Source organism: Phascolarctos cinereus, unplaced genomic scaffold (assembly GCF_003287225.1).
Source record: "Phascolarctos cinereus isolate Bilbo 61053 unplaced genomic scaffold, phaCin_HiC Scaffold_3;HRSCAF=262, whole genome shotgun sequence".
Classification (NCBI taxonomy): Eukaryota; Metazoa; Chordata; class Mammalia; order Diprotodontia; family Phascolarctidae; genus Phascolarctos; species Phascolarctos cinereus.
The window spans coordinates 229,643,790-229,671,124 of record NW_027555736.1 but is presented as its reverse complement, the minus strand read 5'-3'; the positions used below and the strand labels follow the sequence as shown (position 1 = coordinate 229,671,124).

Below are 27,335 nucleotides of genomic sequence, written 5' to 3'. Positions count from 1 at the left end.
AATTGTTACATCACAGTTCTTTCCCATTCTCCCTTCAGACCGAACGCATAAAGTAAAAACGTCTGATTTAGAGTGGATAGCTGACAAGTCTGCCCTACTGGCTTTTCATTCCTTGAAGTGAGGGATGAGATATGTTTTATTATCTGTTCTGAAGGATCTTTGCTGGGTTTTTCCATGACTCGAGCGTAATTTTCTTTTAGTGAGCTTCTCATCTACTTTGTTGTAGTCATTGTTTATTCTTCTTTTGATTCTCCATATCCCTGTGTATCAGTTCATAGGAACGTTCTTATGTTTCTCCGTATTCCTAACATTTATCATTTCTCACTGTACGACTACAACGTTACACTCTTAGACTGTAATTTTTTCACCATCTCCCTCTTCATGGGTCCCCTCTTTGTTTTCAATTGTTTACTACCAGAGTGTGGCAATATGTTCGGTTTGTACTGGACCTTCATTTCTGACTTTTGCTTTCTTGTAGTACTCATCCAATAATGAGATTGCTGGGTCAAAGGGTATGGACAATTTAGTCACTTTTATCACATAATTCCAAACTGAAATCCAGAACAACTGGACTACTGCAAAGCTCTTAGTATGCCTGTCTTCCCACAGCCTCTCCAGAACTGACTATTCCCATCTTTTATGGAGTGAAGTGAAATCTTAAAGCTGTGTTTATTTTGTGCTTTTCTTACCATCAGTGACTTGAAGCATGTTTTCATGGGGTCATGTATAGTTTGTAATTCTTTTTGTGAAAACCATTTGTTCACATCCTTTGACCACTTATCTACTGGGGAATGGACTTGGTTCTTTCTCCCTAAATGAGGGAGTGTCTGGTATACCCTCCCTTTTCCTCCTTGCTGCTATTTTAATTCCCACACCCTTTCCTGTATGACGTTAATCTTTTTTGTACTTTATTAGATATGTTCTTTCTGGATTCTTATTTCTGTTTTATTCTTTGGAATATACGTTCTGACATATATAAAAAGCAATAGCACCAAGAGGAACTGGAAAACCATTTTTCCAAGTCCACATTCTCCCACATCACTCACTCACTGGGTTTTTATGTGAAATTTCTGAGTTTCTGCCCTTCCCTAGAGAGAAAATACCATGATGCTCTCTGGAGGAGTCCACGGTTCACCAACCACATTGTAACAAAAAGGTTGGATTCATATTGAGCACCGCACAGGTAGGTGTGTTCCTGGAAAAGAATGATTCTTAAGCCTGTATATGAGGAAAACTTTTAGCTTATCCTTCCTGAGCTGTCTTAGAAATGGAGAGAAGAGGCAGCTAGGTGGCACAGTGTATAGAGCTCCGGCCCTGGAGTCAGGAGGACCTGAGTTCAAATCCAGCCTTAGACATTTGACACTTAGTAGTTGTGTGACCCTGGGCAAGTCATTTAACCCCAAGTGCCTCACCAAAAAACCCCCCCAAAAACAAAAAACCACACACACAAAAGAAATATAGAGGAGATCCCTGTTAATTCCAAATGCTTTCTGCAGAAGCTACTACGTATATAGTCACTAGAAACAAGTAAACTTGAGTTACATATGCACCACATAAGAAATGCATTGTGCAGTATTTCTCTAACTGAAGGATTAGAATTTAGTATCGTTCTTTTGATACGGGCCAAGCATTTTTTTTTTTTGCCTAGGCAATGGGGTTAAGTGACTTTCCCAGGGTCACACAGCTACACAGCTAGTGACTATTATGTGTCTGGGGCTGGATTTGAACTCAGGTCCTCCTGACTCCAGGGCCAGTGCTCTATCCACTGCCCTAGGGCCAAGCATTTTCAATAAAGGAAGTATTTTAATATTAAAGATGAACATGTCATGAGTTACTATGACATACTTTAAGACTCACTGAACTATGGTCCTTTCACCACAGAAAGTGATGCCTTTAAATGATCTAAACTATAACCTGAGAAAACTGATTTAAGAATATATGTAGCCATGCACCTCATGAAACATTTATACCATGGAATTTGAAGATGAAGGTCTTTTAAAAGAAAAACTACACACATACTTAAAAAAACCCTTCTACTTCATAATACTAAAATAACATAGTGTGCTATTTCTAAATGTTCTATTCCTTATTTGTGGCAATTGCCACAAAACACTACAGAGACAATGATTTGAACAAAACAATGTTGGGCATGGCATTAACCAGAGCTAACAAAATGGAATATAAAAAACTCAAGTCAATTATTTTGGTAACTTTTACACTAAGGCTCGGTGACTTCAAACAAAATGATCATGGCAACACACTGAACATTCTTCTGCTTACTGTAATTTAGACATATTAAAGTACATAGCAAAGGTTTATTATATAAGTCACAGCAATGTACATACTGATCTTAGACTTGATAAACTCTAAGATTCCCTAAGAACGGAAAACCTAAGTGAGAGGATAGGGAGTTTCCTTTGGTGTATAACACGGTTTTCAGATTTTTATAGAGACAAAAATTAAAGTAGCTGGAGGACTTAGCTCCTTACTGTTGACTTTGTCCTGAACTGTTTAGGAAGCTAGGAATAAATATTTTTCAATGCAGAAGTTATACAGGTAGGTGGGTTTAAAACACTGTGTGTTACAGAAATGCTTCTTTTATTCCATAAATAGAAAATAAAATAAAGTTTAAAAAACTGTGATCTGGAACAAAGAATTTCTTTTTCCTGTCCCTTCCCACAAGACAGAAACGCTACTTAGAGAATGTTATGATTCAGCTATTCCAGTACTACAACATCTGTGACTTCATTGGTATGGAGAAAGTAAAAATGTAGAACACAACTGTTCTGTAACATAGCAGGTGGTCTTTGAGAGTTGCTGTGGCTGCACAGTTTATCCTTTTGATGCCAACTTGGTGATGAGCCACTGACATGGCCTTGGAGTACCCAGTGTCACTCTGTGCCACAGTAATAAAAGGTAATGGCTAACATTTGTATAATGCCTCCTGTGTGCCAGGCACTGTGCTAAGTGCTTTATAATTATTATCTCATTTGATCCTCACAATGACTCTGGGAGGTAGGTGTTATTATTATCTCCATTTTACAGATATGGAAACTGAGGCAAACAGAGGTTAGGTGACTTGCCCAGGGTCACACGGCTACCAAGTGTCTGAGACTAATGGAGAATCAGAGTAGGACTTTAGCTGAAGCATTCAAATAAACAGTAAGATTTATTAAAAATCTACTTTAAGTGCACCATGTGCCTGTTTTGCAATAATTTGTGTTTGTGTGAGTGTGATGGTATGTTTGTGCATATGTGCATGTGTCTAGCTTAAGCTGTCAGATTTACTGGCATATGATAATCTCCAGAAGGCCAAGATTAGGAATGGCGCTGCTGATGCTATAGGTAGTATGGCTAGATGATGTATTCAGCAAAATCTTATTAGGCTGGATCATAGAAGGCTTGGAATCAGTTAGTCACTAAACACTTATTAAGTGCCTATGGTGTGCCATGCACTGTGCTAAGTGCTAGGCATACAAAGAAAGAGAAAATATTCAAGTAAATAATTCTTTGAGCCTTTGATTTGGAATTCTCTCAACTCCTGAAATAGGCTTAGAAATATCATCTTATCACAGATAGAGGAATACTTAGTACATGACAGTTCTATAGCAAAACCTAAATTCATTTATGCCACACTGCTGAAATTTATAATATCAATGTTATCCTTAGGAACAAGAGAAAGCAGGACTAGGTAGGGCCAGGAGTCTGCTCAGGGGAGAAGAGGCAGGGCTGGGACTCTTAGCAAAAGTAAGTCAGGATCAGGATGAACAGTTCAAATCCTGTAACTCATTCTTATTTACAAAATGGTGTTTGCTATGTCTTTGTAAGTGTCTGTTTCCCTTCTCATTTTAATACCTTCAGATTATAATTTCTGAACTACTAGGAGGGGCAGTTCCTATAATTAATAAATGCAATTTAGCCACCCTCAGCATTTATTATAAAGCCCTGTTCATTGTCAGCTCTCATCAATATACAAGTGATCCAAGGATCTTTAGAGTTTGGGTTTTCTTTCTCAGCAGTCTACTTCTTAGCTATGATGACTAATTAAGGGTTTAAAAATCTTAGGATGAAAACCTTCCTTTTAAAATTGTACTTTGTCATAAAACGAAGATTCACTTATTTACTAGACCAGGGGAAAAACCACTCCTTGAAAAATTCATTATTTTTGCCCAAAAAATTATGAGAATTTCTTTTTATTTATTCATTCATTCGTTCATTCGTTTATTTTGGCTAGGCAATGGGGTTAAGTGATTTGCCCAGGGTCACACAGCTAGGAAGTGTTATGTGCCTGAGGCTAGATTTGAACTGAGCTACTCCTGAATCCAGGGCCAGTGCTCCATCCACTGTGCCACCTAGCTGTCCCGAGAATTTCTTTCAGAAAAGCTCTGCTGAAAACATCCTCAAGATCAGTGTTCTAACATTTTAGCCAAACTGTAAACAGCTCTACCTAGTAAATATTAGCATGATTAATTTAATTGTTTGGAGGGGCACTTTTATTAGAGATAAACATTTTTTTGAAAAATGACGTTTAACTTTAATATCAAAAAGTTTAGAAAGTGATTTCCTGGAAATCTGTGTGGTTGAAATGTACTTCCTGAATCTTACTTTATAAAAAATGTTTGCAAATTAGCCTTATAGAAGTGATACAAATATAGTTTCACCTGTGCCTGCCCCTTTCTAGTCATAAAGTGTGACCAGGTAGTACAATGCAATTAAAACCTGCAATAAAATACTTTAATATATTATGTCTTTAATTATGATTTTCTTGTTTAATTGTTTCGGTCATGTCTGACTTTTTGTGACCCCATTAGGGGTTTTCTGGGCAAAGATACTGGAGTGGTCTGCCATTGTCTTCTCCAGTTCATATTACAGATGAGAAACAGAGGCAAACAGGGTTAACTGACTTGCTCAGGGTCACACAGCCAGGAAGTATCTGAGGCCAGATTTGAACTCACAAAGATGAATCTTCCTGATTCCAAGCCCAGCGCTCTATCCACTACACCACTTAGGGGCTTATACTGTGGGTCAAATTAATGCATCTTTGTGAATAAAGAGAATAACAACTGCTTACATTTGTTAAGTGATTTGCAGAACATAAAGAACATTCACATACTTGATTTCATTGATCCTGCAGGATCAAATATGAAATCGCTCGGCATTTCAAGCCCTTCCTACCTTTCTAGTCTTCTCACACCTTACACATTCTTCAACGTACTCTATGACCCAGCACACTGGCCTCTCTGCAGTTCCTCAAACACGACATGCCATTTCCACGCCCTTCCCCCATGTCTGGAATGCTCTGACTTTTGCCTTTTGGAATTTCTGTCTTCAACACCCAACTCAAGGTCCACCTTCTGTAGAAGGCCTTGTCAGGTCCCCTCACCTCTTAATGCCTTCTTTTAGATTACCTTCTACTTCCTCTCTCTCTATATTTTCTATGTGCCTAATTCTCCCCCATGAGAATGTGTGCTTTTCTTTGTATTCCCACTGCAGAGCATGGTGCTTGGCATACAGTAAGGGTTTCATTAATGTTTGTTGGCTGAATGATGGAAATACCAATGTAAATGTAATCCCTATTCTTAACTATGCCATCCAATTATTTGAAGCCAAGTGGAAGGAATTAGAAGTGGGAAATTGTGTACTGTGGCAATGTGGTACTGCTTTTAGGAACCGCATTTCAAAAAGAATATTGAAAAGCTTTCTATAATACTTTATTTACCATTGCTATGTGTTTTATCTTCCAATAGAATGTAAGGTCCTTGAGGGCTGAGTTTGTTTATTTGTTTGTTTGTTTTAAACTTTATATCTAGAGTCTATCATCTTGGAACTGGACCTCACAGGGACTAAACGTTTGCTAAATCAAAAAGATGTCATATGTATCAGATCCCATCCAAACATGGATGTCACGAAACTTTGTTGTTATTGGTATAGTTGGTACAGCCATCTTTCAGTCTTGTCCAACTCTTCATGATCCTATTTGGGGTTTTCTTGGCAAAGATGCTGAAGTGGTTTGCCATTTCCTTCTCAAGCTCATTTTATAGATGAGGAAACTGAGGCAAACAGTGTTCAGTGACTTGCCCAGGGTCACACAGCTAGTAGGTGTTTGAAGCCAGACTTGAAAGATGAGTCTTTCTGACTCCAGGCCTGGCACTCTCTCCACTGTGCCAACCTAGCTGCCCCATTCATGCTTCTCATGAACAAAGGAACAGTTAATATGACTGATAGTCAAGCTACTTGCTAAAAATTCCCCATGACATGCAAAGCCTATTTGACCTTTCATTTCAAAATGCCAGCAAAAATTGAACTGTATCACCTGTCAAATTTCTTAAAATCAATTTCAATTAAGCCACTGTAAAAATGACCTCAACTAGGTCAAAAACATTTTAAAATAAAGTGATGATTAAGATGTCTTCTTGATTGGGAAAAGAGATCTCAACTTAATATTTTCTTCAAAAACATTATATTATTAATATTAACAGCTGAAGTATTTTGCGAACATATTAAAATGATTCCAGAAATTTATATTTAGATCAAATGACACATTTTTTTCTGAAATGTTTTATGATCTACTCAGCTCTACTCTGGCAAAAGTAAATGATGAAAGTCTTGTAAATAAAATAGTAGAAACTTACCACAAGCTATGGAATGGTATTCTTCTCCAAATGAATCTGTTGACTGATTACATACTCTCAATCCTTACTAGGAAGAATGAGTATTACAAAGTTATGTCTTTGGAGTGGTCCTTATAAAGGACATAATATAAATGACAGGCTTCATGATGAGCCATGATTAAACACTTATTTTTCTCAGGTAATAGTGTTAAAACATTGGCAGGCTTCCTGGAGACAATGCTTCTGAACTCCCAGAATTCTATATTTTAATTTTGGCTAAATGTGGTTTAAAGGAAGTAGTTTTGAATTTATGATGACAAAATCTGGGAGACAGTTCATTTTCACTTGAATTTGAACTTTCTTCTTTGCTTCTTTTCTAATACTGAACATTAAACAGAAGCTCTAGTTTTGCTGCCTTACGAATGATACTGTGGGCAGGGAACAGAGGATCATAAATTTAGACCTGCAAGGGATACTGGGGGTCATTCTAGCTCAAGCCCCTCATCAAGATCCTTTGACAACTAGTCTTGATGAGTGATCAAAACTTTAAAATCATTTCCTTGGCTCTGCTAGAAATGTTTGATTACCTGGGACATCAACTGACATTCAGTATTAAACACATTACTTGAAACCTACTTTTTAGTCCCCACACACTGTCCAAGTCAATCCTTGGACTGCTTAATAAGTAGTAAAATACTGACACCAAAGTTACTCTAAGTTTTGAAAAACTGGCATATATGATACATATATACAGATGCAGTGCTAAACCAGGGGTGTAACTCCTTATACAACAAGCACAAACAGGGCATTAAACTTACTTTTCCAAAGAAGCCTTTGAAGAACTTCCTTTCCTGGAGGAACAGGAGGGACAAGTCGAGCGCTATTATTGTACGAGGCTACAAATGTCCCAGGGTTTCAAACCCACAAGCACATACAAAAGTTGGGGAAGGGATAAAGAGGGGAGGGGAGGGAGGAAGAGTTTTAGAGTTATCCATACAGGGAGTGACAGGGAAAGAGGAAAGGCCCATGAAAACAAAGAAAAAAGCATCACACAGCCCCAGAGTTGGTGAAAAGAAGGATGAGAAGAAAATATCACTTCAGATCCGCACCCATGCAGAGTGGTTAGTCTGGCATTTTCTTCTGTAATCCCACTGATTTCTCTTAATACAGTAATTCTCTAAATTTGGCAGCAGAGAAGCATGAGGACTCCTTAGTCTGATAAAATTTACATTTTAAATTTCTGAACAATTATAGGGTCCTTTTATATGAGAAGGATGGTTCCCAAAACATTCTTCCCTTTACAACTGGCAAAGCACCGCTATGGAAGATATCAACTGACAAGGCTATCTCCAGGGAAGAAGGTCCACAATTATATCCCCACCCCCTAAAAAACCCCCCAAAACTTAAGGTTCTTTTTTTAAATGAATGTGTATCAAGGCTAAGTCCTTAATTCATATTATTGTTTTTCCCAAATTGTAAACCGGTGGAGCTCTCTACACTAGATAAGAAAAAGTTTGTGTGCCATATTAAAGAACTGGCAATAGCCCAGTTCCAAAGATCTTTACACTTGGTAGTGCATGGAATTCCATTTGCTTGTCTATCAAGATCTGCTTCTTTTAAACACAGACACCATACATGAGTGTATTTGGGAAAAAGAACAGATGGATTTCGCCTTAACCGCCTGCAGAGAGCATCAAGCCACTGCACTTGGTACAACTGGTGTCAGGAGGACAGATTAATCTGGGAATCAATCAAGTCAGTGGACCATAATCTAGATTTAGGGAAAAAGGAAATTCTCCCCTCCCCCTTAACAAAGCTTTGTATATTTTCTGGAAAGGCTTGGACAAAAGAGGTTGGTAACTACAATTCAAGTATACATTTTAAAGAACTTTAATAATTTTTACAAAATTATAAAAACTGGCCACTGTTACAAAGGAAGAAATTGCAATTTACTAAATACTTATGAAACAAACTAGATATACTATTATTCATTAAACATTTAACCTTTGATAAAGAAAAAATGTGTAATTAAACTTGAATCAGTTTTTAAGGCCAGTTAGTGTAATGCCACCAACCTGTCAAATCAAAGACCTGAAGAAGCTAGGAGTGGAGAGCTTCAGTTTTCAGTTCATATTTCCTGGATTTGCTCACACTGTACCTCAAGATTTTTACATTTATTTGTTTTTAGTATTGGATCTATTTTATAAAACAGGGGACCTTAACATGGAGTCCATGAACTCGTTTTAAGAAATATTCGAAAACTGTATTTCAATGTAACTGTTTCCTTTGTAATTCTATGCATTCTAATTTATGCATTTAAAAACATCACTCTGAAAAGGGGTCTCAGACAGCCAAAAAAGATCTGACATAAAAAAAGCTAGGAATTCTGTTCTAGAAATAGACACTTATCATACAAAAATATCTTGACTAAATCCTTGCACGTAATTTTAAGGTTTGTAAATCCATACAGTGTAATCATAAACAATGGAAAATTTTCTTAGGAAAAACAAAAACACATTTCTAGAACACAAATATCCTAAAGTACAGCAGCAGGGTATTTTGAATTTGGAATGAATGTAAATTCCTTGAGGACAGGGGCTATTCAATTTTTTCTTTGTCTCTCCACAGCCCTGCACACAGCAGGAGCTTAATAAATGTTTGTAAAACTGAAGTAATCAAAATGAAGTTCATGTAGTGAGAGCAAAAGAGCCCATCTCTGCTGCCAAACTCAGTGATTGTGGTTTTGTTAAACTTTAAGTAACCACCAGCCCTGAAAGTTGCAGCAAAAGCTAGGAGATTCATCAGTGGCTACCTCATTCTTGTGGAAGGGAAAGAGTGTAGGGAAATTGTCAGTTAATTAATTTGGTTTTCAGCAAAGCGCTTGTTAAACGTGAAGAATATATTTTTCTTTCTTTAAAAAGATCCCAAATGTTAATGGAAGAGCTGACATGCAAACTGAATTTTTAAAATATTACAAGTTAATAGTTTAGTGAATACTTCTAATGCTCATTTAATAACAATTAAATTATGATTCTTTTACCTGCTAAAACAAGAACATATATTAAAACAAATATATCAAATAGTTAAGTTTTTTAAAAACCGAACATATTAGAAACTAGTAGTACAATGAAGCTAATTTAAAACTAAAACAAAGAGGGAGCAACACATAAACAATGGGAAAAAGACTTTCCTTTTTAAATGCATTTTACATCTGAGTCAAGAGATATATAAAATTCTAGTTTATCTTTTAAGAAATTGCTTAGAAAACTGCAACCTTTCAATCCAATTAAATGAATTCTGAGAAGTATCATGAGAACACTAGATGGACAACAGACATTTCTGTCATCAGTCCACTGCCAATCAATTATCAAGGAAATCCTGATCATCTGTAAATGGCATAATAAGTTGAAACACAGCAAAATACAAATGTGATACACAAGAAATAAAGGCTTTCCAAAGTTGGTGATACACATGTTCAGGTGGGTAATTTAAAGTCAGGTATAATAAATGGCATATTCAATTGTATTTTTTGATTCTCAAACCAGATCCCATTCCAGTTCTAGTTACTTCCCACTTGAGAATATCACTAGTTCTAAGCAGAGAGACCTGATAGTCTTAAATTGGTTCCACAAAAACATGGTGTTAGGCAAAGTAGCAATATAAATTTGGGGGAAAGGGACCTCAATCCCTAGGAACAACGTTATAAATGGGATGATAAGTAGACTTATACTGAGGGAAGTTAATGTTGTTGGGGCTAATTTGGGCAATATTACTAAACATCTTATTTGCATCTTGGAAAATGTTACAGCGGAGACTAGTTATCATGTATTAAAGATGCTGCAAATTAACAGCAGCTCTAGTTTATGTCTATGTACAGATATTTCCTAAATTATATTGAAATAACTTTAAAAGTAGAAGGGATTACTTAAGACTGGGGGTGGGGAAAGAATGAGAAAGTGAGATTTCTTGTTGCTTTTTGAATTTCTTCCAAAATTCAAACAGCATCACAATGCTAAGTTCCTTTTTAATTCAAGAATCACATAATTCCGGAGTCATTGGTCTTTGTGAAGTTCATGTTTCTATCAGATTTTTGGTGCATCACCACTACATAATTCTTTAAAATTTTAAACTCAAATAAGTTTCAAAGACTTGTTATTGCCTTAGCATAAGCCTCATTCTGTAGGCTTATTCTCCAACAGCGCCTGTATTTTTACAGCAAAGTCGAAATGGAAGCTTTATCATTTATGAAAAACACTAAAGACACAGCATTTGGCATAATACAAGCCTCTGATGGAGCAGGTTATGTGACTCCAAACTCTTTCTTTCTGCAGCAGACTAGGTTGGGAGTTTTTCTAGAAAAACATAGTCTTGTTTACATGGAATAACGTACTCAGTTACGGTTAAGATGATTTTATATACAATCAGCAGCTAGATAAAAAATAAACAGCAAATATAAAAAAGGCCAGAGGGCCATTTCATATCATTTTTGTTGAATGAATGTTTTGGTACAGGGAGGAAAGGCAACTAGAAGTTGCACACAACAAAGCTTTCAAAGAAGAAAAAAATCATCAACTTATATATGGTCCAATATGAATGGGATACCACAGAATTCTGAAGACTTTCAGAATTTTTGAAATTCTGTTGGCCTTTCAACATGATATTTTATGGAAAGGAAACTTGGAAGAAGGGGTGGGACGTAGAGGATGCTTCTACTTAAATATAGGAAAATTATCATATTTATCCAATAAATCAATTCTATTTATGAAAGGGGGATTGATTAGGGGAATCCCTGATCAATTTGATGAGTCTCCCAATCAACTTCATGAGGTTACAGAGCACGTTCCATAAATGTAGACACCTGACCCTAAAACATCGCTGAGGGCCTTTGTTTGTTCTAGTATGAGGGTAGTTAAATTGGGGTTGAGGGATCATCCTCCCTCCCCTATACACCTTACATTTAAAAGAAAGAGAGAAAAGTCAGGAAAAGGAGAAAGAAGGAAGAAAAGTAAAGTAGGAAAGGAAGATGAGAGGGGGGAAAGAAATAAAAGAGGAAGGAGTAGGGAAAGGAGGGACAGAGATGAAAAGCGGGGGAAAAAGGGAGAGAATTAAATTCCAGATGTGCCAGAGCGGCCAAAATAGCCAGGCTTTTCTAAAATTGAAAAGATTAAATATGTCTTGTGAAATTACTACCAACAGATACCAATCTCTTTGCAGATCTAGAAAAATGAAGGTGTGTATCTGAATTGATCATGCATTGAAAAGGTTTGTAATATTCTCTGGTATAGGTAAAACTAATAATTTCTTAATCACATCTGGTAAATATTAATATTCACTAGAACGTCATGGTACAAATAAGTCTCATGGCCTCAAATAATTAAGCTTTCTGGTTAAGAACGAAACTCCAAGAGATCTAAGTATTACTATATGTAACACCCCCCCCAAAAAATCAACAAACAAAAACTAGTTATTCAAAAGATCATCAGTCTTTCAATAGTTTACAACAGAAAAAAGTATACACAATCAAAAAAACAACACACTACTTCCAAAGAATATCAAAGAATCTTCACTTCCACTAATATAAAATCTAAACGTTATTCTTACCAAAGGTTGCATACACATAGTACAGCTCTGACTAGAAAAGCAATGTGCTTGCTTTGAGTTTCTCTGAGACAGTACATTAAACTACTCAAGCACTATTGTCAAATATTCTTTGACAAATTTCAAAATCATCCTTCGTGAAATCCTTGCAACTTTCAGGTCTTGATAATGTAAAAAAAAAGTGACACCCTCCTGCTCCCCCTTGGATTATATGTAAGTTTGAGTATACTGACCTGGAGGTGTATATAAAGAAGCTTTTATTGCTTTTTCCCTTTTCCAATTTAAATAAAAACAGTAGACTGAAATTGCACACCTTAGGAAAGTCAAGTACTAGGAGCGGACTTAAAAAAACCACATATGCCTTTTTCTCTGGCAATGAAATTTCAGTAATAGCCTTAATATTTAGCTAATTTTTAAACTATCCAATGTATTATCAATGCTTCAAATTTTTCCCATAATTTTTCAGGAGAACTAATGATCAAAAACAGAAGGTGTTCTTTTTCCTACTCTTAACCAGTTGAAGCAGATGTGAAAAATGAAATTCTTAGGTGATACTTAATTGGGGAGTGCATTCACAGGACATCTATAGACCACAGTTACATGTGCCAAAACAGCAGAAATAACCCTATTATCAGGAGTAGAAAACTGATGGAATGTGGAAAAGGCTGCCATTAGGTAACCTCTACAAACTCCTTAAAATTGTAAACACTTCTTAAAAAATTTTCATACTGGTTAATTGTATTTTTTCCTCACTGTTCTTCATTTTTACTTGTCTCCCATTGTTGTGTATTTATCACAGTTTCTGCTAAACAGGTTGTCTGTTGTTGTTGTTGTTAAGTATCTGAGGAGGGACTTTTGCCTGCCATCTCCCCTTCCAGTCATCTGCACTCACCTGTTCCCAGAACAGCTCATTCTGGGTCCTGTGACTTTAGGAGAGAGGTTTTTTGTTTTGTTTTCTCCTTAGAAGTCAGACTTGATATTTTTCAACTTTGGAAGAACTAAAAGACGAATAAAATGCAGGTGGATTTTTTTTTTGTAAGTTCACCTCTTGTGACAGTTCTTTTGCACAGCTCCCAGAGTAGCCTGAAAGAGGCCACAAGCAAATCTCAAGTCTGCTTTCTCACCTAATGAAGTGCCAAGACTTTGGGAGCCATATCTGAACAGACAGTAAGTCAGCATAAAGTTGGCACTAGACAAAGTAACCAGGAGTCTAGGCTTGTTTCTTTTTTTCTTTCTTTTTTTTTGGGGGGGGGGCAATGGGGAGTAAGTGACTTAAGGTCACACAGCTAGTAAATGTTAAGTGTCTGAGGCTGGACTTGAACTCAGAGCAGATGTATAGATGGCAATATAGTTTTTTAGCTACCACAATGCATTATTTTAAGGGCTTTCCTTTTCTCCTAATTGCACCATTGATTATAACAATCCGTGTTCTTTTACATACAATATCTTCCTTGACCTCTCTGAGTTGGTTGCTTCCTTGATATTCTATCTCAAAGATACTTGAAGATTCAGACAAAACATTATCCAGAATGCACTTTAGAAGAAAAGTTTGAATTACTAAGCACTATTAGAAAAAGCAGTCATTAGAAGCAATCCCAATGGCAGCCTTTCATTGACAAACCCAAAGCAATAGGTCTTTAATGCTCTTTGGGATAAGGATAAATTTGGCATGCCAGAAGTAAGCTTGTGCAGTAATAGTGAAAGAGCATGTTGGAGAAAGGGAGTAATTCATTCGCCCAGAGGGAGACAGGTATCAGATGATTCAACAATCTTCTTATCTATCCAATAATAGAAAATTCAAAGTTTTATTTAACCCCCATAGAATTCAGAACCTATGTTGCTTACTATTTTTTTCTTCGAATCAAAACAAAACAGAACCCCCCCCCCACAAAAAAAACCAACCTTTCTCAAATAGACTCATACATGTCTCACATGAAATTCAGGCAAAATGAATAGTACATCCTAGAAAAGGGTCTTCCATTTTGCATATATAGTGGAGTTTAGAGTGTTGAGTTGAGCTATATTGGGGAAGACCTAGGAAAAGTGTGTATTTGTGTACACACACATACATGTGTATATCCATACGTGTATATGTCTGTGTATACACACACACATTCACTGTGGAAGCAGAGATGGGGATAAAAATGAGGTGGATTTTCACCTTGTTCTGAAATATATGTACTTTAATTGGAGTATCTATAGGGTCAGAGGATTTAAAGCTGGAAGGGTCTTTAAAATAGGATCACTAATCCAGAAGAAGAAGGACCTTGGAGGAAATCCAGTCCAATTCCCTCCTTTTACACACAAGGAAACAGACTAGGGAAGGGAAGGGGCTTGCTGAAGGTTATACAAGCAGAAGACAGCAAAGCTGGGGATTTAAACCCAGATGGAGGGCTTTTTCTGGCAGGTGAGGCAGCCTCTCAGCTAGGTCTGTGACTTCCTCGGCACACAGGACTCCCCATGAGGAGTGTCCTATCACACCGAAGCTGATCAGCAAGTGTTTTGCAGCTTACTGTTTCAGAGCTTCCAGGGACACTGGTAGGTTAAATGTCTTGCCTAGGGCCACACAGTCAGAAGTGGGACTCAAATCCCTGACCTTCCTGATTTCAAGGCTGGCTCCATCTCTATCCTCTGCTCACTCTCTGCTAAGCCATCATGTCTCTCCTCAAATACTAATGTATCTCATTTACCATGCCTACAAAACAGCAGGCACGCAAGAAATGTTTCCTGAATTACTTTGTTTTTTGGGTTTTTTTTTTAAGAGAATTGGGGTTAAGTGACTTGCCCAGGGTCACACAGTAAGTGTCAGAGGCTAGATTTGAACTCAGGTCCTACTGACTTCAGGGCCAGTGCTCTAACTGCTGCACCGCCTAGCTGCCCCACTTGACTTAACTCCAAAAAATTCAAAAATTTTGGTTCCAAGCATGCAGCATGGACTGAAAAAAAAAAATAATTTTTTTTCCCCACAGGAACGTTTGTCAAATCAAAAGGTTGCAGTGTGGATCGGTGACCACCATATGTGGTTTGTATTAGCAAACCCACATTTTTCCTTAAAGGAAACAAGTTCTCATTATTAAGTATGATACTGGATTGCTTCAGTTATATGGGTAACAGTTTTTAGACAAACAAACAACAGCACATGGACCAACATGTTGACCAACAAATATACATACAGCTTTCAGTCTCTTTACAGCATCTTCACAAATATGCATTCCTCTTGATTCATCAACTTCCACATGGCCCAGGTACTGTAAAGAAAAGGAAAGTGTAAGTCAGTGTTACGCCAGGAAACAAGAACTCTTACGGAAATGCATACTTTGGTCAATTGTTTCCAGTCACTTAAGACTCAAAATCTCTTCAGTGATTTTTTTACTTCTTCCTCTCTTCCAGTATTCACACTCTTGTCACATGCTGATGACTCTTCCCTTCTTCCTGAAGCTAAGGCTAAGCTAGTTCAATCTCTCCTCACAGAATGCCAGGGCTATTGCAACGCCCCTCCTTAACTTCAGACTCCTCCTCCATTCTTCCTCCTTCTTCAATCTATCTTACATGCTGCCACTGGATTACTCTTTGCAAAGCACCATTTGGATCATTTCCCTCAATTTGCTCCAAAACCTTCAATGGCTCTCCAACCACTTCTGGATTAAACTAAATGCAAGTCATCAAACATTTATTAAACACTTACCATGTACAAGGTATTGTGCTGGGCACTGTATATGGACAAAATCAAAACAGTCATTGCCTTCAAGAGGCTTACATTTTGTCCCAGAAAAGTAAACACAAAGCAACTTGTAATTGTTGGGTAAGGGAAAAGTTTCTATATAGACTCCTGAGTTAACCCTTACAGGAAACTAGTGACTTCTAAAAGGTGAGGTGAGAATGGCATGCATTGCTGGGCGCAGGGTGCAGCAACCAACAAGAGACAGTTATGTGGGAGATGGCAGATGAAATATCAAGTCTGGGGAACTACTATGTCCTTCTCTCCTCTCTTATATTCACCTATCCTTCAACAGCCAATTCAAATGCCACCTTTTTCATGAAGTCTTTCCTGATCATAACGGCCAAAAGTGATTCCTCCTTCCTTGTTACACCTAAAGGATTGAGTCTGTACATCTCAAATGGCAAATGCAATAATGTTTTTGAAGCTAAAGAGACCCAAAGAGGATCACCTGGGCTAGCACCTTCATTTTAAAAATGAGGGAAACTGAGGTCCACATAAGTGAAGAGATTTGTCTGAGGTTATGGCAAAACTGTAACTAGGTTCCAAATCTCCAGACTCCCAGACCAGTATTCTTTTCAGTGTAATCATTTACAGGAAATAAAAGCTCTAGGATCATATCTTCAACCCATTAGATGGCACCTATGAGAGAAGGTCCCTATGAACAATGAATTTAAAAAATCATGTTCTAAACTTCTCACTGAATATTTATTGTTTTGGCTGATGGCTGGTCGAAACTCCCTCCACATGACTCAGAAGAGAAAAAGCATTAAATGTATAAGATTTATCAAAATTTTCTCTTTTTCTATAGTACATTTGATTATATATTTAGGACTATTATTTCAGTTGGTAATGTTATTTTGGAAATATCTCAAAGTTTTATCAGAACATTTTCCCTTTAAATATGTGATTTTAAAAACATCTACAAATTTTCAGTGAACTTATTAGGCTATTTTTAAAAGTAACATTTTAAATATTTATTGCCATCTCTTATCTTTACATCACCTTCATCCCAAACCAGGAAAATAATATGTACAATTACAACAACAATGTAAAAGAAATGAAAAAAAACACACACACATATTGGGCATTTCAAAGTAGAGGGCTCATAAGAATCTCATTTTCAACATGTTCAAAACACAACTGGTCATCTTTTCCCAAAACTCACCCTTCTTCTAAACTTCCCTATTATTACACAACAGTGACGTCCAACTCAAATAGAAATGGGGCCCAATAATCTACCATAAGGATCCCTGAGGGCTGCATATTGACTTAGTTTCAAAATGTAATCTTATCTATGTTTTACTATATTTTTATTTATTTTGTTATTACATTTTAATCTGGTTTGGCCCCATTCAGGAAACGTGGTGTGCACCCCACACAGGCCACAAGCCAGCTGTTAGACACCTCCGTTGCAGAAGGCACCATTATCTGTCTACTCATCCAGGTTTACAAGCTTAGTACAATCCTCAATTTCTCCCTCTCACTGCCTCCACACGTCCAAGATACAATCTGAAATCTTATCATTTCTACTTCTGAAACACTTCTCTCATAGATGCCCTTTTTTCTGCCGCAAAGCCGCCAACCTAGGCCTTCCTCACCTCTTGCTTGGACTATGTGAAACAGCCTGCCTGGTTTCCAAGCTTCTTTCCACACAATCTGCAAAGTGAATTTGCTAAAGCAGGGGGTCTGGACAAGTTACACCTATGACCTTCTTCAATGAACTGCAGTAGTTCCCTGTGACTTCTCGGATCAAACATAAACTCGTCTGTTTGTCATTTAAAGTTCTTCACAATTTGGCTCCTTTCTTTGTGACCAGTCTTCTTAGATGTTGCTCCCTTCCTCATACTCCCCACAGTTCAACCATACTGACGCACTATTCCAATTTCTATGCCTTTTCACTGGCTGTTCTGAGATGTTCTCCCTTCTCACCTTTGGCTCTAAGAATCCCTGGCCTAAGGGGCAGCTAGGTGGCATAGTGGATAGAGCACTGACCCTGGAGTCGGGAGGACCTGAGTTCAAATCCAGCCTAAGACACATAACACTTACTAGCTGTGTGACCCTGGGCAAGTCACTTAACCCCATTAACTAGCCCCCCCCCCAAAAAAAACCCCAGAATCCCCGGCCTTCAAGAACCCTCCTCAAATACCAGCTTCTGCAGGAAACATTTTCAGCCCTCACCTCTAGCTCCCCCCTTGGCTGCTAGTGTTTTCCCATCTAAATTTCCCTTGTACTCACGCCTGCTGTGTATCTACCTTGTATCTACCTATATATGTACGTAAGGTTCACCTCGCCACTGGGTCCTTGAAGGCAGAGAGTGTTTCACTCTTCTGTACTCACAATGCTTAGCACAGTACATGGTACACAGCGCTTCATAAACCCCTGATGATGGTGATGAGGATGAGGATATCACTGGGGGGCCTACATTTCAGCCCAGCTGACTGGGAAGACAATAGTCTGTTCAACAGCAATAGAGAAGCTGTGAGCAAGGACCGGTTCAGGTGGGACAAGTTTTTGAGAAGCTGGCAGGACTTCTGCAGATGGAAAAGTCCAACAGACAATGGGAGATGCAACACAGACGATCAGGAAAGAGACAGACTAAACAAACTGATTTGGGAGTCATTTCCATTAATGTGACATCTGAAGTCATGGGAATGGATGAGATTATCTAAGGAGACAGCAAAGAAAAAGGCACAAAGGCATGAGGACTTTCAGCGAGCCAGGAGAAAGATGATGAACCACAAAAGCAGACCAAGAAGAAAAGGCCAAACAAGGAGGAAAAGAACTCTAAGTAGTGTCATGACAGTCAAGGGAAGAAAGAATTTTCAGAAGGTAGGTGTGGTCAATAGTGTTAACTGTTGTAGAAAGACTGCAAAGGATGAAGAACGACTTTGGAGCAAAAGTTTCTCGTGAATAATGGTGCAAGGGGCTGAGAATGACTCCTAAATAATATTACAGAATTACAGAATGCTGGAAAGGTCCTTGGAGATATCTAGTTCAGCTCCCTCATTTTACATTTGTATAGATGACCCAGGGGCAACGTTAGGTGGCACAATGGAGACAGTGCTAGGCCTGGAGTCAGGAAGACCCGAGTTCAAATTCAGTCTTAGATATTAGTAGCTGTGTGACCCTGGGCAAATCATTTAACCCTGCTTGCCTCAGTTTCCTCATCTGTAAAATGAGCTGGAGAAGGAAATGGCAAACTATTATCTTTGCCAAGAAAACCCAAAATGGGGTCATGAAGAACTGGACATGACTGAAATAACTGAACAACAACAAAACAGTCTTAGCGAAGTTAATACAAAGGCATACATCTAACATGACAGACCTAGGGCTAATAATATCCAGTCTCCAAACCTCTACATGGAAGTTCCAATTCTATGCCACGTAAGCCCTGGTCATGAGAACTGAAAGAGCTGGGGATGCTTAGCTTGGAGAAAGAAAAAAAGACACAGGGGTCTTGCAAAGAGGCAGCCTTAGGTCTGATGTCAAGAACACCTTCCTCTGACGGCTATACTCAAGTAGAATGGCTGCGCGGCAAGCAGCCATGTTTCCCTTTAGTGCATCCCCTTTCTTCCCTTCCTTCAAACAAATGCTAGAGGCCCATGCTGTATGAGGGTCACTTTTCAGGTACAGGTAAGACTGGAAAGCTACTGAGGTCCTTTTGCGTTCTGAAATTCTGTGATAGGTCCCATCCCATTCTTCCCATCACACTCTATTCTAATCGTAAAATATCCGCAAAAAAGCAGAATAAAAAGGTTAGAGGGGAGTAGGGGCAGAGGAAAATAATAAAAATACTAAATAATAAAAGTTTTGTGAGATATGGGGAGAAACTAATCCTCGTTTAAATGCTACATGCACAGAGTAAATCTGGAAGTCACAAGTCTAAATTTCCAGACCACTTGAACCAATCCTGTGTCCATTATTGCATTTCCAAGAAAACAGATTTTCTGTTATATGTAATGGTGCTTTAACAGCTCAAGGAATGCTGACTTTGTGCATGTCTCTTTCATAATAGAACAGGCTAAGTGTTTTCTCCTCTACAGACCCAATTAGATTAAGCCTATTTATTTAGTCCTTGTGCTTGGCAACTTGCCCCTTGCTAGAAAAAGAAGAGAAGCTATTCAGGTTAAATAAGGCTGCCACATGTTCCACTGCTGATTGGACTGATCTATTTTCTAAAGCTTTTCCTTATTTCTTCTGAAGATGTCACATGCTTGGATTTTAAGTAGGATTTTAAAAAATTTTAAATCTCCACACCAAGCTCACTGCTTCCTACCATCCCATGTGCAAATCTCATCAGCTGTTTCCTATGTAGCCTCCACTCATTTAATGAATGGGACATTAAGTGTACATGAAATACACTGATAGTTCCTTTCCTCAACTCCAGAAAAGGCTAATTCATTGACTTAGCTAGATGTCAATCGGCCATGTAGTTACTAATTAACACAATTACACAGCTGTCTGCCCTTCTGTTAGCAAGAAGGTACAGGAATTTAAACCCCCCCCCAACAGAGTGAGGTGCAATCTGTATTGACACATTCTACCTATCAATTAACTTTAAAAAAAAAAGGGGGTTTTTTATAGTTCTTAAAATCCTAAGAGTGGTATAGGAATAAACATATGTAATTACATATTTATTAGCAGTGCCATGGACTCAAACAAGACATTGTTCTTCATAATTGGTAAATGAAACTAAGCCAGTAATTCCTGTCCAAGTAGAATATAACACAAAAGGGAGATACAGTTGGGAAGAAGAAAAAAAAAAAGGAAAACAGGGATTCATATGTAAAAAAAATATATATGTATAAGAATTTTATTCTTTTCAGAAGAAGTTTCACGAATATAAAATGTTCCAACATATGCCTTTGCTGTCATCACATTCCTGCTGGAGACAGAAAGCACAAATGGTTATCGATTTTCTGATGGAAAACAGATTAAAGTGGTTAAATTCAATTTAACACATTCATTACATACAAGGTACTGGATTAGAAACTGATGATTATAAAAAAAATCAAATCAAATCAAAACAGTCCCTGATTCCAAGGGGCATGTCCTACTGAACCCCGATAACTACAAGTGTAAATAGATACCTGGATAAGGATAAATGGAGGCAGTGGGCTCACGCACGGCCTTTTAGGAAATGCAGTCTAGAGAACGGTCTCCAATAAGTACGGCTTTTCTGGGCCCAAGCTTTGTGGGTCCTTCAACAGAAGCTAATTTGAGGAGGGACAGCCCATTAACAACTGGGAGGATCATGGGAGAAGTGTCATATGAAGTAAGCTAAGCACTCTGAGAATCAGCAGTGCTTAAGGGAATGCATCCCCCTCATGAGGGACAGCAGTGTTTGGGGAAGAGCTGATAGTTCAGTTTAGTCTGTGAAGGGAAATATCATGAAACAAGACCGTAAAGGTAAGATGGACCCAGACAGCAGCCTGAAAAAGCATATTTTTTTACTCGAAGGGCAACAGTGAGCTAACGAAGACTATCCCACAGATAAGTTATGGGGTCAAAGAAAGAAATCTACTCCATCTGAGCCTCCTGTTTTATTCACTAGGCTGGTTCTTGTTACTCAGATGCTGGCTTTGTATGGTGACTGGGACAGTTTTAAATATGATTTATCAATTTATCTTTTGTCAGTTACCTAGCAGCTTCTGAAGAATGAATAATTTACTCTTTAAAAGGAAAACAAAAAGTCAGTGATTTAATCTATCCTATACCTGTGTAATAAGGATAAGGATATTCGACCCTCTCTAATGAATCCACCAACAGAAAACTGCTTCAACGTTTTATCAAGATAATAATGCTTAGGACAGGAAAAGCCTCTCTTCACAAAACTGGATAATTAGAAAAAATCAGTTCAGTGCTAGATGGTATTTAGGGTTGTGGTTAGGGAGAGAGAATCAATTTACACAGGAAGATTAAATGACCTTAAGCTTTTCTGTGAGGGTTTATAAAAAAAAAAGTTTTCAGCAGCCAAAGTTTTCCAGTGATTGGTTACTTGTCTAGGGTTTAAAACTCTGACTTCCACACCAAGATAAATGAAGCTATGCAAAAATGAGTCACCCAGGAGTTCTTTTCATGTTGGAGGAGGCAGAAGACAGAATAATAAAAAGAAAGTGAGGAAAGCCATTACTAAAAAGCAAATGAAATTGAAGTACATTAAAAAAATATCAGAATAAAGCAGGTGGAAAATTCAAAGAATAAGCAGGGGGAAAAAACCTTCAGTCTTTTAGAACTTTCTGGGATATTCTATTAGGTTTTTGCTTTGCTTTGGTTTGGTTTGGGTTTTTTACAGGGCAATCAGGGTGAAGTGACTTGCCCAGGGTTACACAACTAGTAAGTGTCTAAGGTCAAATTTGAACTCAGGTCCTCCTGACTCCAAGGCCTGTACTCTTGTTTCCACTGCACCACCTAGCCGCTCTAAATTCTATTAGTTCTTATGGGACATCACGAATTCTAGAATGTGAACTGACCTGTAAAATCACCTAGGCTCCATTTCCTTCACAATGTAGAAATACAGGTACTCCCCTGCTAAAAAATCTTCATTGGTTACTCACTATCAGCTAAACCAAGCGCCTCCGCTGGCATTCAAGGCCCTTCAAAATATCATCTCTACTTATCCTTTCCTGCTTATCACTCCTCCACAGGTACTCGGCACACCAGTTAAACTGGATTGCTAACTGGTGCTTAAATACAGTCTGCATTATCCGGTCTCTGCATCTGCGCTCGGGCCATTCCCTCTGTAATGCCCTCTCCCTGAATCCGCACCTGTCAAAATGTTATGAGGTATGCTGAAAAAAACACCGTACACGGAATCAGGAAGTCTGGCCTCGAGCTTTGGCTCTACCACTTACCAGCCGTGTGAATTTTGTTCAGTCATTATTTTACCAGTCGACACCCAGTTTCCGCATCTACATAATGAAGATATTACTTGTCTCCCCCATTAGAGTATAAGATCCTGGGGAGGCAGGATTGTTTCATTCATCGTATTTCTATCCCCAGAATGAGGTACAGTCCCTGGCATACAGTAGCCACTTCACAAATACTTCTTGATTCTACTACTTACTACACAGGGTTTTCTGAGGAAAGTACTTTGTAAGCTATAAAGTGCCATTTAAATGTGACTGAATATTTCATCTTCCAAGGCTTACTTTAAGCGCTTATCTTGCATAAAAATTTACCTGATCCTCCGACCAAGAGTACATAAAACAGTCCCCCTATTCTACACTAACAGGACTTTATACCTCCCATACAACACTCATCCTCCTACCTTATACTATATTTACATTCCTGTCTTATTCCTCCTCTTCGCCTACATGCCCACTAGACTCTAACGTTCTTGTGCCATTGTGCTTAACTCATCTTTGCACCCTCCAAGGGGTGTGTCTCACAGCAGATATCCAAAAAAATATGCTGAAATTAACTAAACTGTCTACCACATCTTTGGCATATAATCATACTGCCTCTACTAGAACCGTTAGAGAATAAGGACAGCCCATTCTCTTTCTGTACGACTCCATCAGTGTTAACTGCTTTTTGTCTGATATAGCTATTATCATATGATAGGTGACATTTTATTGTACTAATATAATAAATCTTTTAAGATTTGTATGATCTCATCACCCTCTGGGAATCAGTACCAGAAGTTTCATCCACATTTTACACACATAGAAACCGAGGCTGGGAGAGAGTAAGAATCCCTAGCTTTCTTCAAGATTCAGATCAGGTACGTACATTGCCTCTAGCACCTTTTCTAATCACCCTGTTACCAGTCATCCCCTCCTCAAATTATTTTATGTGTATCTTCTTGGCATAAATTCAACCTCCTCCTAGGCAGGGACTATTTTATTTCATTTTTATTTTTGTATCCTCTAGGCATAGCACAGTGGACAGCACACAGTAGGTACTTTAAAACGTTTGCTAAACGAAAGTGAATTAAATCGAATTAAGTGATTTGCCAATGGTCACATGTCTAAGTATCAGAAATGGGATTTTTCTTTTTTAAATTTTAGTTTTATCCTAAACCTAAACACCAATAAAATTAGCATTTCTATATAAAAAGTAGAAGAGAAGAAGAGGACTGTATAGGAAACAGTGAATCTCTATTATTTTTGGCTTACTTTTGTTCTAAGTATATAATAAATTCAACATGTAAGTTTTGAGGCTGTCCCACTTACAGTTCCTTCTGGCTTTTCTGTTCTCTTTTGTTCATTTTTTAAAAAATGCTCTCTTGAGGTTTCTCCTTCCTTTTCTTTTTCAACATCATTACTACTAGCTCTACTGTCCCCACCACTGGGGGTTAAAAAGAAGAAAAAAACCCTGAAAACAAATACATATAGTTAAACAAAGAAAATTTCCACATTGCCCATGTCTGGAAATATGTGCCTCATTACGGAGAGGTGGAATTTTTCAAACAGAATGCTCTCATCTTTAATTTATGTGGTTGATTTTTTTAACCCAAATATAAAATTTTTACATTTATCCCTAATAAATTTAATCTTTTCCCACCAGATTCAGCCCAACATTCTATCCCATCAAGATCTTTTTGGATCCTACCCTGCCATCCAACCTGTTAGTTATTACCCTTTTCTGTACATACTTTTCTGCACATATTCTAGTTTCTCAATGTCCCTTTTAAAATGTAGTACCCAGCCTCCCTCCTCTACTACCACCTCTGCCTCCTCCTTCTCCTCCCTCTGCTGCTGCTCCCCCCATGTCCTAGGTGTACAATCCTGGTACACCTCCTTCGTGAAGCAGAAGCTGAGAAGAGCCTGGGACTTTTGCGTAGCTGACATGATACCTAAGGAGGAGCCAGGACTGAAAACGACGACCACATCAAGTTGAAGGCGGCAGGGCAAGATGGTTTTGTGGTGTCACTTAAGATCAAGAGGCACACCCCACTTAGCAAACTAATGACAGCCTACTGTGAACCACAGGGTTCATGAAGGAGGCAAATCAGCTTCCAATCTGATGGATGGCCTGTCAGTGAAACAGATCTACCTGCACAGATGGAAATGAAGGATGAAGATACAACTGCTGTATTCGAGCTGCAGACAGGAGGTGTTACTACAAAGGGAGCCTGCAACTCTACTCCAGAACTCTGCTCCCAAGGAAAATCCTACATTCACAATTAGAAAACTGCGGTTTCACTTATTCACACACTGACCACCAAAGCATATCCTTCTTTCTTCTTTGATTCCCTTTTCCTATTATTTCTTTACTGCACATAAAGTAACTGTTGTATGTGCACAGGCATAATGTATAGGTTAAAAAAGACTAAATGGTTGATGGTATGTTCTGATCAACATCAAATGAAGATGGGGAGATGAAAAAACAAACATTTTTGAAAACAGGCCTTTTTTCAATTGATTTTCTCAATTAGTTCATTCAACTTTTAACTTTATATTACAGTAAGTTATTCTGCTCTCACTATTTAACAACAAAAAAAATCAAAAAAATCCTTGCATACCTTATTTGATTGGATAATTTAAATGTTTATCTGTTATCATTGTAAAATCAAGGACGATTTTATAACTTTTTTTAAAAATACAGCTGTTAAACATGTGGGACAATCTCTGTCTTTTGATACAGATAAATTACTATTGAAAAATTGATTCTAAATAGTTTTTCTTTCAAGTCCAGCATCTTGTTGTCTAAATAAACTTCTTGTTTAAAATAAAAATAAACTGCAGTATCCCAAACTGAACACAATATTCTAAATGTCTGAATAATGCAGAGCACAGGGGAACTTCTGCTTCTTTTAATTTGGATTTTACACTTCTTTGAATGTGTCCTAAAATTGTCCCAGTAATCTTAGTGTTTTAAAATAACTACTGTATGTAGAACTACTGTGTGCAAGTAACTACTATGTTAGGCACTGAGGATACTAAGAAAAAATTAAACCACCTTGTTTAAATCCATCCTTCTAATTTTGGAGAGTTTGCTCTTTCACGTGTTCACAAGCTATCTGCTTAGTAATATAATTCATTCTTGAATTTTGCCAGCGATAAGTATTGAGTTTATGGTTTATTTCTTAAAGATTATCAACAGTGGTACTGGGATCCCATCCTCAACTTCTTTCAGTATCCTCCAATGCAATCTATCTGGATTTGGATATGAATTCATTTAAAGCAGATATGCGCTCTCTTAAAAAATCTCTTCATTTAACAGGTCTTAATTCATTCTTACACAGGTTTTCTAACACTTCCATTTTGAAGGTCACATGATGATAGCTCAAGAGGTAGAAGGAACCTTAGTGACCATCTAGTCCAACCCTTTCACTATACAGATGATCAAGCTGAAGCCCACAGAAGTTACCTGCTCCCGAGTTCATCCAGGTAAACAAATGGCAGGGTTAGAATATAAAGCATGTCCTCTAACTCCAAGTCTTTCCTCTGGCATTCTGCTTGATGGAGAAGAGGCAAACCAAATAGGAGCTGAGTGCTTTCTTCTGTCCCCTGCAAACTTCATAATATATCTGCTCCACACACAAAGCCAATGCAACCAAGATCAGAAGGAAAGCCGAAAACTGGGAAAGATTTTTACAACCAGTGTCTCTGATAGGGGCTTCATTTCTAAAATACATAGAGAATGAAGTAAAATTTATAAGAATACAAGTCATTACCCAATTGATAAATGGTCAAAGGATATGAGTAGGAAGTTTTCAGATGAAGAAACTAAAGCCATCTAGAGTCATATAAAAAAATTTTCTAGATCACTACTCATTAGAGAAACGCAAATCAAAACAACTCTGAGGTACCATATCACAACTATCAGATCGGCCAACATGACAAAATGGGAAAATGATAAATGTTCGAGATGTGGGAAAATTGGAACACTAATGCATTGTTGGTAGAGTTGTGAAATGATCCAACCATTTTGGAGAACAATTTGGAACTATGCCCAAAGGGCTATAAAATTGTGCATACCCTGACCCAGCAATAGCACTTCTAGGGCTGCATCCCAAAGAGATCATACAAATGGGGAAAGGACCCACATGTACAAAAATAGTCATAGCGGCTCTTTTGTGGTGGCAAATAACTGGACATTGAGAGAATGCCCATCAACTGGGGAATGGCTGAACAAGTTGTGGCATATGAACGTAATGGAATACTATTTGTGCTATAAGAAATGATGAGCAGGAAGACTTCAGAAAAACCTGGAAAATTTTGTATGGACTGATGCTGAGTGAAGTGAGCAGAACCAGCAGAACGTTGCACACAGTAACAGCTATATTGTCAATGACTAATTTTGATAGACAGCCTTTCTCAGCAATGCAAGGATCTAAGACATTTCCAAAGGTCTCATGATGGAAAATGCTATCCACATCCAAAGAAAGAACTATGGAGTTTGAATACAGATTGAAGCATACTATTTGCTATTTTTTCTTCTGTTTCGTTTTGTTT

General features: G+C 37.9%; 1 protein-coding gene across 7 annotated transcripts in view; it reads right to left on the bottom strand.

The window, feature by feature from the left end:
• The window catches only part of NUMB (NUMB endocytic adaptor protein), a 175,000-nt gene that overhangs the window by 23,945 nt on the left and 123,720 nt on the right, over positions 1-27,335 (bottom strand). For 4 of the 7 annotated variants that reach the window (XM_020986347.2, XM_020986348.2, XM_078151484.1 and 1 more), the window contains exons 3-4: positions 15,383-15,457; positions 7,430-7,462 (exon numbers count right to left, since the gene is read on the bottom strand). In XM_020986347.2, coding sequence (XP_020842006.1) covers positions 7,430-7,462; positions 15,383-15,457 — 108 coding nt within the window. The remainder of the gene's footprint in view (positions 1-7,429; positions 7,463-15,382; positions 15,458-27,335) is intronic. The other 3 variants (XM_020986349.2, XM_020986351.2, XM_020986353.2) reach the window with 1 other exon arrangement.